Source organism: Anas platyrhynchos, chromosome 8 (genome assembly GCF_047663525.1).
Source record: "Anas platyrhynchos isolate ZD024472 breed Pekin duck chromosome 8, IASCAAS_PekinDuck_T2T, whole genome shotgun sequence".
Classification (NCBI taxonomy): domain Eukaryota; kingdom Metazoa; phylum Chordata; class Aves; order Anseriformes; family Anatidae; genus Anas; species Anas platyrhynchos.
This window is the reverse complement of record NC_092594.1, coordinates 24,487,215-24,501,841: the sequence shown is the minus strand read 5'-3', so window position 1 is coordinate 24,501,841 and position 14,627 is coordinate 24,487,215. Positions and strand designations below refer to the sequence as shown.

General features: G+C 37.8%; 1 protein-coding gene across 6 annotated transcripts in view; it reads right to left on the bottom strand.

The window, feature by feature from the left end:
* The window catches only part of COL24A1 (collagen type XXIV alpha 1 chain), a 150,412-nt gene that overhangs the window by 34,297 nt on the left and 101,488 nt on the right, over positions 1 to 14,627 (bottom strand). For all 6 annotated transcript variants that reach the window (XR_003498782.2, XM_027463007.2, XM_027463008.2 and 3 more), the window contains exons 27-35: positions 13,282 to 13,335; positions 12,553 to 12,606; positions 6,802 to 6,855; positions 6,434 to 6,478; positions 6,273 to 6,317; positions 5,305 to 5,358; positions 2,321 to 2,374; positions 1,269 to 1,322; positions 1,007 to 1,060 (exon numbers count right to left, since the gene is read on the bottom strand). Coding sequence is in view for 5 of the 6 variants with exons in the window: in XM_027463007.2 (XP_027318808.2) it covers positions 1,007 to 1,060; positions 1,269 to 1,322; positions 2,321 to 2,374; positions 5,305 to 5,358; positions 6,273 to 6,317; positions 6,434 to 6,478; positions 6,802 to 6,855; positions 12,553 to 12,606; positions 13,282 to 13,335 (468 nt within the window). In the remaining variant the exon portion in view is untranslated. The remainder of the gene's footprint in view (positions 1 to 1,006; positions 1,061 to 1,268; positions 1,323 to 2,320; positions 2,375 to 5,304; positions 5,359 to 6,272; positions 6,318 to 6,433; positions 6,479 to 6,801; positions 6,856 to 12,552; positions 12,607 to 13,281; positions 13,336 to 14,627) is intronic.

Genomic DNA, 14,627 nt, shown 5'->3' with positions numbered 1-14,627 from the left:
TCAGAGTACATGATGTGTAATTACAATAACCTTAAGAATACATCTGTTTTGTTCCAAAATTTCCACGTTTATGTGAATAACTACTATATTGGTATGTTCCGTGACTTAGTTTAGGGCCATGAAAACCTCATTATTTACCAACAGTACTATCTACTATGACTTTTTAGAACATTTGCATTTCTCAGGGTCTGATATTCAAAGACTGTGGCAACTTGCAACTTTTGATGCAGATAGTAAAACAGCAAATACAAGCTATCCTATACTGCTAACGCGGTATTTCAGGCATAGAAATATGGTAAGTCTAGAGCTTCCACTGTGTACCAGTACCAGGTATTACTGTTCTGCCAGGGCTAGTGGATTGCTGAATGCACCTTACTGGAGATTTTGGGCAGAAGAAAAAGATAACAACAAGGAGCTAACATATCTTGAGAGTAGCTCAATGGTAAGGTTCGAATCTAAAAGGATACAGTTTATGCTCTTTTACAAGTGCCATGAACAAAACCTGTCTTGAGCATTTTAAAAGCTTTTATCATCCTTCAAAGGTAGGCAACTGTCACATGAAAGAGGTAACACATGCAGAAAGAATAAGCAGGTGCACAAGTATTTATTAAAACTAGTTGGTGAATGAGCTATCCACAGCACCAGAAGCAAATCAGCTGCATGAGACAGTGGTACAGAGGGATAGCTTGCTCTGCTGGGACTATAATGTTCCCATTATTTCATAGGAATCTGTATACAGTGTTATTCTGTGCTGTTATCTTAACAGCTGGGCTAGACACCCTTGGATTTAGTTTCATGCTCAAACCACTTCAGAGACCCACATCATGGGTCTCTGTGACATGAGACACTTAGAAAAATTTCAACTTCACAATCAATACTTTTTAACTTGTCATGGCATTACAAACATTCTTTTAAAATCTTCTGACAAATCAAGGTTTTCTGACTTGCATTTCTGACACATTCGTAACATACTTTTCTTTCTGGAAAAGATTCACCCAGAGCTCACCCTTAAACCTTGGTCGCCTGGTTCTCCAACCTTCCCAGCAGGTCCAGCGTCTCCCTGGAATATCAAAAGAAAATTAAATCTTGAAGTTGATATTTCTAACAATGATGGGGTTTACAGATAATGCAATCATCATGACAACACTGCTTAATGGATCACATACTGTATCATTATCTACTTGGCTAATAAGTCAGATCACTCTGATTTCATTGTTTTTGGAAACTGGAAAATTTTAAAAGCCCAAGTGAATAATTTCAACATTTACCTTTGTGCCTGGTTCTCCCTGCAGTCCAGGTTCTCCTTCAGGGCCAGGAGGTCCCTGCATGGTACAAGAGCTATTCTTACACATGATCATCAATAATAGTTTTGCTACTACCAAATAATGCAGCCAAAATAGAAGCAAAAATATGACATGAGACACTTAAAGAACTGCATGTCTGAAAAATAAAAATAAGAGAAAACTGTTGTTGGTCTTACTAGAGACTGACAAAAGAAGACTGTAAAGGCATTCAGAACTGTACCATTGAGCAGTAATACACTGAAGACTCAGCAGTACCACTAAGCATTTACCTTTCATCATAAATTGCTAGCAAGCTAAGCAATAGTCTACCTTTTGGAATTCTTACTGACTACTTCATCACTGTTTAGGCTTGGAGTTAAATAAATACAGACACTGGAAAACAAATATACAGGTCTTCAGCTTTCAAAGTGTAAATGGTATTAGATTACTTCTTGTAGAGTTTACATTTAAACCCTTTCCTGCTTTGGTTTTTAACAGGCAGTCATAAGACTGGGTTCTGGGTGACTGAGGAAGTGCATTTCTTTGAAGAAACCAAATTCCTTTTGTTCTAAGCGAGCTCATCCCTCAGCTACTTCATTGCAAATGTGCCTAAAACATTCTGTCATACTTCTTTCAAAGAGATATTAAAAACAAGGCAAAAAATAGAAGTTAGGAAGAAGACAGCCTGCAGCTGCTTTTCTTCATCTACCATTTGCAAGGACATTTGATTAATACCATTCCAGTTTCAAACCCCCAGTTTTGGATAAGCTGTCTAACTGCAAGGAGAATGTTTCTTCTTTCCCCCACAACTTGTTTACTACAGATGTCGTGAATGCATGCCTGACAACAGCTCACAATAGAAAGAGGTACTTGGTTCAGACATTATTGCTTTGCAAAAGCTTTAAGAGAGACTCTCAGCAGCTCATGGTATTTAAGTCAGCTACACGTAATCCAAAAAATAATTTCTGAACACTTTGTCTAGGCATATTCTGTTGCTTGAGTGTTTGTAATTAGTATATAGATGATGAAAAACTCACCTCCAAACCCATTTCTCCAATAGTGCCAACATCCCCTGGTTGTCCTCTTGGACCCTGGCATTAAAAAAAATTTTGGCTACATCATGCAATTAACATTAAATCATGTTGCACAGCCTTGAATTTGTCTCTTCAGAACACTACCAGCTGGCATAAGGAAGTATACTTCATTGTCTTTCCTTCTGAATCCCACAGTATATGCAAGTACCATGAAAGCATACAGTACCAAAGACCTCATTGCAAGTCCTGACACAGGGAAATAACAGATTTCACACCAAAATAACAGATTTCCAAGAATAACACAGATGTCTCTTCTTACAGACCAAAAGTAAAGTGTTATCTGTACTAAGCTCTCCCCTTGATTAACTGAGACTTTGTTTAATTAAGGTTTGTTAGACTGTCTGGTTTGTTTTGTGGAAAAGCCTACAGTCTAGTACAGAATTAACTGAAAGCAACTACTGTGTACTTCACTGTGGATTTAGCAATGTTTATAGAGAACAATCATTGAGGTGTAATGGAGTAAAGGCTGGAGTCTTTTAGTAATATCAGTAAAAATGCTATGATCATTTTCTTACAAGCCCTACTAGAAATAATAGATTGCAGTAACACATGTCTTCCTAAAGTCGCATGCTCAAACTCTATGCATGGTAGATTGTCCACCTCTGCATATGGACTGGGATTTGCATGCCTGGGGAGCAGAGTTTGCTTGTAACAGCTTACAGCTGATTCTAGAGCCACTATGAACATGTCAAGACAAATCAACCCCCTAGGTGTATCCAATCTGAACTCTGAGAAAGTTTGTACCCATTTACCTCTTTTGGACTCATTTGAGTTTAAGGTAATTCTATATTCAAAACATCTTGTTGCTTTATAAAATCTCATGTAAAGTAAAGATGTTGCCACTTGTATTGGTGATAGAAGCCTTTTGAGCAAGTATTTACTCTTTTTAATTTCACCTCCTCCTTACAAACTATGCATATGGTTTTCCTCCTCCTGATGACTTGGCAGTGATCACAGAAGTCTGTTCTTCCCTTGCAGTACCAATGTAAACTACATGTGAACAAGAACATTGCAGCAGATGCATCTATTTTAACCTATAGATTCATTGAAGTGTGAAGAATGACTGAAACTGCAGTTAATTTCCTGTTGATAATTCACTTGGGCTACACTATGTCCATTGGGTTTTAGTTTGCAGCAGTTCCATGACATTCCACAACACAGTTGACAGAAAGCTTAAGTCTGATTCAGGAGTCAAGTTGTAATATTCACACAGAGCTAAACTTGCTGGATTGGTAACACATCTTTCCCCTGTGACTTTCAGGGACGCCAAAAAGGGCAATATAACAGCATATTTAACCATTAACAGCAGATAATTTGCAAACAAGATTTTCACTGAATTGCCTGACAATAGGTAAAGATAACATGCAATTTAGATCAAGCCTGCTACCACAAATAGTTCTAACTGCATTAGTTTCTTTGCTCCTCCATCAATAATTTGCATTTTTCTGTTCTGTGCAAAAACTAGTGACAGGGAAAGAGAAACTGTTTCGGCAGCTGGCTTCTGTATAGTGACCAGCTGTCAGAAGATGAAATCAACTTGCTTGCAAAAGCAGTTAAAAAAAGAGCCAAGCATTTGATTTGAAATGTCTTGCATCATTTTCATAGCTTCCTTCATAGCTGACAGTGCATGTATAGATTCTACAATGATGAGAACAACAGAAACGTAGGTTGCTCAAGAGTAGACCACTTAAATTAGATAAGGCTGATTGTCATTTAATATGTATAAAAATTCAGTATTGACCAGAAAATATTAGGAATTTTATGTATACATCTTGCGTTATAAGTCTCTCATATGTCACAACATTAAGATTAGGTAATTAGGTAAAATAGATTAGATTATATGGAAGAGCAAAAAGTGACATGAATCCAATAACAGATGTTAGAAAATACATTTTCTGTTGACACATTTTGCCATTCCTACAAGTTGGCAACTGAAGTAAACAGGCAATTTTTTTTTCAAAATAAAATTTGCTAACATTTCTAAAATGTTGGCTGTTGAAATTTTTCTAGACCACACTTCCCCATCGTGCAATGGCTTTCTGTAAGCATCTGTCAGCTTAAGGATTACTAGAAATAATTTTTAATAATAGAAATAATATTAGAAATAACATACTTTATATCAACACTTCACTTTCAAGATTTAAATTAACTGTATGTCATTTGATGTCCAAAATAATATTTCAGAAGCAACAAAACCATGCATTTTGATACCTCAGACTTCTGCACTATTAAATGGCAGCCTTTCCCCAAGTCCCCCTTCTAGGAAAGCACATACTTTCATTGTACTTACATAATCTGATTTACCCGCAGAGATGGTGATGCAATAATATTCCTATCACAGCTACATATTTCAGTACTTTGTATGTATTTGCTGCAGATCCTTCACGTTCATCTGTTACAACATTAGCCACATGAAAGCAAGTGTGGCTTTGAAATAATAATAATCAGAACAAGAATCCATTCAGCAGAGGAATGTCTGAGGTTTATTAAAACAGTCTCTTTTTTATTGAAACTTTAACCTGCCAAATAGATGTGGTTCCTGAGTTTCTGAGTAACAATCCTAAAATTTGTCTGAAAAAACGCCACTAACATCAGTATTGGCACATATGTTTACATAATCCATAACTTGGATGTCTACCTCAATACACAGTATAGCCGCCTAATACTGCAATCCAGATTCTGCCATGCTCTCTTACGTTGTGCATGCCTTACTTCAGTGCTTCCCAACATGATTAACAGGTCCCCTTATTTACAAGTTAGGCTAAGGAATGGAGGCAGACTCTAGCCCTGTAGTTTTAAAACAATTACCCCACAATTCCTACCTAACCGCTGCTAACAACAAATCTTGGTAAAACGGAGCTTGAGTTACTAGGGAATTCAGTACAATATGTGGAAAAATTTTAAAGCAGGCATAAGGATCGACTTACTGTCTCTCCCATTGGTCCTCTGTCTCCTGTGGTTCCAGGAGGCCCAGGCAAACCCTCAAAGTTAAAAATAAAATGAAGTAAAATAAAAAATCAGTTGGGAACAAGCTGTTTCACATTCTGTGAAAAGTGACTTCCCTCTCTTATTTCTTCTCACTCAATCACTTGCTCAGGAATACCTAAGAAATTTTTTCTTCTGGATGATATGCACTGCCATTCATCTGTGTATATATAGACACACACAAGTCCCAGTAAAGGAACATGAAATGAAAACCCATTGTCAAAGGTGAGAGGCACCAGGCTCCTAAATCTGGCCAGAAGAGGCAAGAGAAAAGCAGTGGCAACCAGCGTTCTGAGTCTCAATTTCAGCACAACATCACTACCATTACTGCTTTGCTTCTGCTTTTCTGCTTCCTTCTTTTTAAAAAAAATACCATACCATTAGGATTGACCAATAACTTTCTTTGTAGAAGAAAAACTTAAACAGAACACGTTAGATTGTTAGATTTCCACTGAAAAAAAAAAAAGACCTAAAAGAAAAATTTTCTCCTACACAATGTATATATTTCATATATTTTTCTTTATTTATCCCAACACTGATGGCACACATCTAGTCTAAAATACGTCAATTATTTTCTGTCACAATGAATTTCTCCCTTAAAACTACAATAAAACCACTACCAAAACAACTTCTAGCACTCCCAAGCTACACATAGTTGCCATTCTGCTGCAGTTTGCTAACATACTGTAAGTATGCACTGTGGGCAATCATCCATGAGAACACTGGTCTAGTAGCAGACTACCAAGTTCACACTTACTCTCACTTTTGCCTCTGATTCTTTGCATGAAAAAATACGAACTCTTATGTTAGTTTTCCAGCTGCTCCAAAGTAGACAAATTCCCTTACATGAGTGATAAAGAAGTATGGTATTTGGTGTTTGGGATGAAGTACTAGAGCATTTCATACTCACTGGTGCACCTTGATCTCCTCTTTGTCCTGGATTTCCAGCTTTGCCCTGATCAAAGAGAAATATTGAAAGATGATGCTGGCTTCAGATAACTTCCAAACACAGCTCAGAAACTTGCGGTAACTGCATTAAGGCTTAATACAAAGATTGTCTCCAATACTTACAATGAGCCCAGGAGTGCCTTTCTTTCCTGGATCTCCTCTTTCTCCCTGATAAATAACCAAAAACATGTGAGTTCTATGTGCATTTGCTAGATAAACTGCATACAGCTGCTACAAGTTTAAAAGTTGCGTTAAGTGCAGAAATTGCAGATTCAGGCTTAGATGAGTTTATACCATAATAAGGAAGTATTTGAAAAAGGCAAAAATTTGCAAGGTTTCTCCTACACTAAACGGAAATTTGTTATGGCTTCTAACACAGTAGTGTTTAGTGTTTTTGTTGTTGTTTGTTTGTCTTGGTTGGTTTGGGGGGGTATTGCCAGTCATGATCTATTTAAACGTTTTGTACAGTACTGAGCAATGCAAGCACTCACCTTAATGCCTTGTGTTCCTGGTTCTCCTGAAGGACCATCTAGACCTCTAGGTCCCTGAATATTGAACAAGTGATTAGGAACATTAATTGCGTGTTATTTTGGGCTATCAGCAGGGAGATGAAACATAAGCTATAGGAGAGGGAAACATGTTTTGTTGGCATGTACTCTGAAAATCCACAGGACAAAGAAAAACTTTCACTATATGTTAAGTGTAAAATAGAGCTTTAAATAATAAATTTCATTACTGGCTTACTATAATGTAAATGTAAGGTTTTCTTTTTGTTTGTTTTTAAATATATAAACAAGATGTTTAGGGACTCTGTTGGACCCAGCTTGCAGACAAATATTTTCCACTCCTTTTCATCCACTTTTTAAGCATGCAACACATATTTAGAAGTATTTAGATGAGCACTGGTTATATGGGGTGCTTGCTTTTGAGCATAAGTTGTACATGTAAAAAAATCCAGTTAGCTTGTAAGACTTTAAAACAGGCAGATAAAGTTCTTCCATTAGTAAACCAATTTGAGGCAAGATTAAGACCAATTTATAATCTCTCAGAGTGAATTGCTGTATTATTAAACTGTCTACTGTAAATTGATATTTTACAATCAATATATGAACAAAAACTATTATATTATGCTATGCTATTACAAATATAGCAAATATTTATTGCCAAGATGTTCAGATATGATTATTTAAGATTATTAATGCAAATCCATTAGTTTACAAGCAAATAAAAGGATCCTTAAAATAGGTAACAAGCAAAATGGAAAAGAACATTTTATCCACAGTGACTCAGGAGGGTATTTCCATAATTCTAAACACAATGAATGTTTGTATATAGAATACAAAATTAAAACCAGTTAACAACAATCTGAAACCAATGACCACTTTAAATAAGAGCTAGATGAATATCAAGACAACAGAGCTGGGCTCTTTACAGCCGTATGCTGTGGGAGGATGAGAGACGACAGCTTTCCTGGTGACTTCTTGGCTGTGTTGGTACCAAGCAGAAGGAACTAGTACACTGCTATGGCATTACCTTGAGGAAATAGATCTGCATTTTCAGAGTGAACTACTCAGTTGTGGAGAACCTTACTTCTTGGATCATGGTTTATAGTGCAGGGCATGCAATACAACTCTCTGGAATCAGATGTGAAAGTGTTCTATTAAGTAATATTGCAGGGCTTATAAAAAGACTTTGTTGGAAGTGCTGGAAATACATCTTATTTTATTTATATTACTTTACTAAAAAATGTTTGTGAATTCCATGTCCCTCTTGAGCTTCTGAGGTAAAAAAGGGCAGAATTCTGTTCACTCTAACTTGGGTTTACCAATGAACATCAAAACCTATGTCAGAACAGGTGATGAACACCCACCTGCCCCTCTTTGGAGCTACACTAAAAGAAGGGGCTGGCCGGTAACTTGGAATCCAGAATCTGTTAGGTTTTGCTCTTGCAACAGAATTGTCTCAAGAAAAAGTCCTTCCTTTGAGTTGATGTATCATTACATCCCCTGGCCAAGCCATAATTATCCCATGAGAAGCTTATCTGCCAGCATTTCAGCACTGCTGCTGCCGGTCAGCATGAGGGAGAACACAGGAAACGCAGGATGAGGAAAAGGAACAGGCAGGGAAAGCTGTCTGAATACTTCTGAAACGTTGGACAGTTTTGGTCACAGCTTTTGTGAGGCAATCCTTTTGTTATCTTGGCCACCTTCTCCGTTTTGATGAAATAATGACTGAGTATTTACAGACACTTTTTTTTTTTTTTTTTTTTTTTTAGATAAACCAAAGGAGAAAAGAACAGATGCTATAAGAGACAACAACACTCCTGGCTGCTGCAGGGCTCTTGCTGAGAAAGGTACCAATCCAAAGACAACTGAAAGTCTATGGAGAAACTCCTAGGGACTTCAACACACTCAAAGATCAGGACCAAAAGACTAACAGTGTTTTCATGGGTGATGGAGGCCTTGATAAGAGAAACAGGACTGGGTCTCAAGTTCAGATTATGTAATTGTGTAAGCCCAATTACTGAATTATTATATAGCATTACTTAAAAGAAAGCTAAACATATGGATTAAATTAATTTCAGGTTACTGATCTGCTCTTTTTCTGTAACTGATACCTATAATGCACACCAAATGAGTTGTGATGAAAGCTCAAGGAGGACTGAGCAGGTTTAGAGTCCTATGATCTGACATTGCTTTCAAGAGAAAGTTCTCCAATAATGAAAAGGAAAGTGAAGGTGGGAAGCCTTGAGATGAAATGAGGATGGGTCAATGAGCTGGGGGTAAGGGGAGATAGAAGTTCAAGAACAAGCTACAACGGAATCCCCTGGGGAACATAGGGAGGGGAAAATTCAGAGTGTTAAGGTTAGCAATTGCAGAATAATTTAAGTGTTTCTCAGACTTCTTAGACACATGGCCTCTCATTTGTCTTTACATTCTCCATAGGGCTGATAAGATGAAATATTCAAGGAGGACACACTTTAATTGTATGAATTTGTTTAATAAAGAAATTTTATCTTCTGTCACTAATAATACTAACAGACAGATCTTGTTTTTAACACTTGTGACTTCCTTTTAGTCATAACAGGGGTCATAGCCCATAGTTCGAGAAATGGCCCTGTCAGGAAACTGCATAGGATTCTGTCTGTATTATGCACTGAAGCCTTTCTGCAAGTCATACAGGTACTGCCACTTGAGTAGTGATGGCACGAGCAACCCAGTCATTAGGAAGAGAATGACAACTGACTTAAACTGCTAATAAAGTCAAGTGGTCTATCATTCAAAACACCAACCTTTAAATAATTTTGAATTGAAAACAAAGTAGAAGAAACCAATATGAAGCTCAGCTTCATGCCTGTTTTTAACCTACCCTTAGCCTGCCATAGAGTAGAGTGCTGGAATCCAAGGGAAAGCCAATTTAATATTCTATCAGAAGCACACCATAACATTCCTATAAATAGCACAGTGTGACTCATTATTGGCACGGATGGGTTGGATCTGTATCTTTTCCTACTATAACTAGGACAGAATGAGAGATACACATAATTTGCCTGCTGTTATTTAATTTCGGTTGCAGCTGAGCTGAGGAGTAGGGCTGCCAAATGATTGCTACTACTGTTTTTCTTTGGCAAGTGTTCAGCTTTATTTCTAAAATGGAACATATTGCATGGAAAGCTCAAGGATAATCAAATGAGAAAAAGTTCATATAAGAAGGCAAGAAATGCCAATCAACTTTTTGTTTTTCTCATCCTACTTCCTAGATATAAGAAGAGTAAAAATCACATTGTAAGCGCACTATGCAGCTACTTATCTGTCTTAAAGAGCAGAATTCCAGGAAAATAAGAGCAGAAAAAACTATTGTTTTTAAGCTTTAAAACAGCAAACATCACCCTGAAGAATACTAACTGCTCAGAAACTCAGAAGCTATTAAGATTTTTGCTTCAGTCTCACTCATGAAGTGAATCTAATGATACATGAGCTCTTCCTCTCAAATTAAAGATAATTGTTATGTTAATCAGAGGTTATCATATGGACAAAAAGCAGCACCAGTCTCTGGCATTCTAGTTTTCTTCTTACATTAACACACAGAAATAAAAAAGTGCATCAATGGCTTCATGGCTGCCAACATTGCTACCAGCATGTCTTCCAGGAGTCTTGAACGTGAGCTGAGGAACCTCTGTGCTCAGGGGCACATCCACCAAAACCCCGACTGAGGCTCCCTACTCCCTTCTCCATAGGCTCCCAAAACCAGACAGCCTCCCTTCAGCTGGCCAGAACTCCCCAGCGTACTGGAGACTGAGCAGCTGGATGCTTTCAGGCAGAAGTAGGCTGCTGGATAATCTTGGATGTGAACTGGTTGCTGAAAGGTCCAGAATTTATGAGATGAAGGAATTCCACTCTGTGACAGTGCAGAAGTGGAGGGTCAGCACTCCCAAGACTTCCTGCAGATTGCTGCTATGAAGACGGGGTAAGTTGTTTCAGTCACAGTGAAGGGGAATTTCCATATGCTTCTATTTAACTTCTGTATGTGACTGTGGTATGCATTTTTCCAAGGGCTGCCACACAGAGCTTAGGGTTCTTACACTTGTCATTCTGAATCCAGTGATGACAAATCCCAGATTTCAGGGGCCTCCAGATATTTTCCTTATGCTAGAGTCCACTAAGGGTCTGATATTTTGATCTCGAGAGCTGAAAAAGTTCTCAATGGTTTCCTTGGGAGTTTGTTCACAGAGCCTGGAGACCTGGATCAGCTCCAATACATGCTTACATGAAGCATTCACAGTCCATGCTGGATGAAGGCAAAGGCACAAACCACAATTCTGAACCAGCACTTCCACAGAGCTTGTGATGTTTGGGATTTATTTTGAGTGATCTTTAATTATAAGCAATGATGTGCTGTCAAAGTAATAGAGACTCTCTCAAAAATTCCTGTCTCAGTTGGCAGATGATGTGATACTCCTTAAATAAAATATCTCCTACCTTCAAAACAGAATCTAAATTACAATGAGTCTGTCCCCCACCCCACAGAAACAATCACCAGGTAGCAGATAATGCTGGGAGGGAGGAGAGTCTACAGGATTCACATTCATGTCAGCAGCTTGGTTCTGAATCCAGCTCTGGTGATGCTGGCAGATGGACTGCCAAGAGTGAAGAATCGAAAGGGGAGTTTCTAGGGGAATGCTGTGTCTGCTGGAATTAAAACATACATCAGCAGATCAGTTCCAGTTTTAGAGACAACTGTTTACACTAAGTTATGTTTCAGTTGGCCTTTGAACTCACTGCAACCTACAGGTGATTGGTGAAACAAACTCCAAAAGACAGATAAGGCCCAAAGGATTTTTCTTTTTCAAATGAAGCTCAAACATCAGCATTTTACAGTGAAAATGGGTCTGCATATATTTACTCTCCTCCATGTGCCACTAGCCTGATGGCTAGAAGGGTGCAGCTTCACTGCTATTTTTGACAAACTTTGTAAAGCCAGTCAGAAGAAGGTCATTTGTGCTGTAACCAGAACCCTCTATACAATGAGCCACCAGTGCTTCCTGCAGGCATCTTGAGCTCAAACTGCAAAAATAAGAGCATTCAAGCCCAGGAAATGACTGGTGGGGTTTATTAAGGAAAGTGTTTATGAAAATCATGAAGCCATCAATACCAAGGTAACAAAGTGGAATACTTTCACTGAACTGGTTTTATGCACTGTGATCAAATGTTCATACAATTTGATTAGGACAGAATCCCTCTTGGTTTATTTGGGCTTTGCATAAAATGGAAAAGAGCTTTCCATTTCTTTTTTTTTTTTTTCAAAATGCAGGAATTGCAAATGACAGTCCAATTCAAAGTCAGAGATGCTGGACTACACCCTCTTCTGACTTTGCTCTTTCCTTTTACAGCCACTGAGGACTTCGATTTTATTTCCAAAGATATAAATGACATACTGATAAAGAAAGTTTCCAAAACACTGAAACAGTCCAATGGTAGTCATAAATGGCAACGTTTGCATATTTACGCCTACAGAAAACAAGGCCATTTGCAATTTTTGTTTTGGTCCTGTTAGCTGAAATCAATGGCAAACCCCTATTTAACTGCAATGTGAGAAGAAATGAAGAATCATATTGCTTCCTACATGGGATTACAAGTATCATCCATCTGATGTCAGTACAAATGATAGGAGTCCAGAACAGAATTCAGCGGAAGCACCTGTATGTGGGTCACACATCAGATTCATACATCAGTATTACTTACTCTTCTTCCCTTAGGTCCCTGTGGCCCTGGTGGTCCTCTTGTCCCAGAAGGTCCCTACATGTCAAACAAACTTATTATTGTCTTCTACAGACAGATTTCTAGAAACTATGGTGTTCATGAACGCTTAGTAATAGCTCATGCAGCCAACACAAATCAGTAACGTCTACTCATGGTTCAAATTCAACTAATTGTGTTAGTACAATTTATCTATTAAAATCTAAATAATAGTCTCTATGTAATTTTATTCTGAATAAGAAAGCACACTGACTGTTGGATACATTACTTTTGTCCAACGTTCAAAAATTCCTCCAACTTTTAGTTCAGCAACATTATGTTCAAAAAGCCTAACAGTTGTGTATTGATGACACACAGCCAAATTACAACACAATTACATAAGTAAATCAGAAAATATTTTTATTAATAATGAAACTAAATATGATATACATAAATTATATTAAGCATCAATGAATAAAATTGCTGTGTAATAATAAACCATCCTTAAATTTTTTTTTATATCAGTGAGTAAATGATATAATTACTTTTCTTGTCTCTCATGGATTATCCTGGTAAATAGCAGGTAAACAGACTTTGTGTCTGGATGGGTAAACTTTCATGACAGTTTTACAGACTGCAGCACCAACTGGAAAACATTCTTAATTCCAGCAAAGCATAAAGGCAACTTAATAATGGCACATTTTTTAACAAACCAAAGCACTATTTTATACCTACAGGTAATCCTTCAGGTCCCACAGGCCCAGGGCCTCCTGGAGGTCCTGGATAGCCCTAGAATTGAAATAAATAAAGAGAAGGACACAGTTTTATCAAAACTGTTATTACAACAACAGTAATAAATCCAGTTACCTGCAAAATTGGAGGTAAATTAATAAAATGTTTAATCTTGCAAAATTTATTCCCAAAACTTTGTTTAGAAAACAGAGATCCATTTGGATCCACTTGGGTATATCACAAAAATATCCAGATATTGGATATATCACAAAAAAAAACAGCCTAAGAATGTTTTTCCCTGCGTATGGGCACTGGCTGACAGGGATTTCCTGAAACAAAGTCTGCTGAGTTCTAATTGATTTAATTATTTTAGAGTCACATTCACAAAATTAGTCATGCAATTCTCAGAGAGATCCCAATAAGCAAAATTTCCTCTCCAGTACTACAATATATCAATGTGAGCTCCTCCTGATGAATAGAATTTTTCAAATGTCTAAAACTCACAAAGTGTTAGCTGGTTCTAGAAATAGCTTTTTGTGGGACTACTGATTTGGGGGAGGAAAAATGTGATTAAAGTCAGTGGCTTAGAATAACACTAACCACTCATTTCAGTGGTCATTATACGCACCTAATGAGTCAGTTAACTGTGGCAATGCATCCCATAGGGTTTGTTAACCCCATCCAAAATCCTCGTGTCAAGGCTGTGACAATGGGAACAGAAAGTGGAAACAACCTGGTGTGGACAGAACTGGCCAGGACAAAACGCCAAGCACACCTCTTGTCCAAAGCTCTTGTCCATCGCACACAGGCCCACATCTGCAGCCTCTACAAAGAACCACTGAGGCTTCACCATAGCCTACCACATTACTGCCAGATAACACAGGGCAGAGTACCCACGCTAAGTCAATGGATAATGAGTATGTCAAACTACCAGCATGTCAGCTCTACACTGACTTTAATACTGTATAAAAGAAAAGTACAAAATAATCCCTGACAGAACACATAATCATGGTATGACCCCAGAGCCTCATCAGTAACATTGCTTTGAGACCAAAAATTTTTTATAAAGGAACACTATGACCATGAGGGGAAGGTTAAGCATTACACATTGCCTACAACCTCCCTTCTTGTTTCCTTATAAGCAGTTCGGTCTGTAAGCATTCTCTGTTCATTCTGGAACCACCATGATACTTGCAAACAAATGCACAGTCAAATCCTAACTACATCTCCTCAAGAACTTCCATGTGCATTTGGCAATGGCCACACATGTATAGCTTTATACTTCAGTGTTCTGATAACCCACCTAATATGACTGTGGACCTCTAGACTGCTAAATGATGCATGAAATG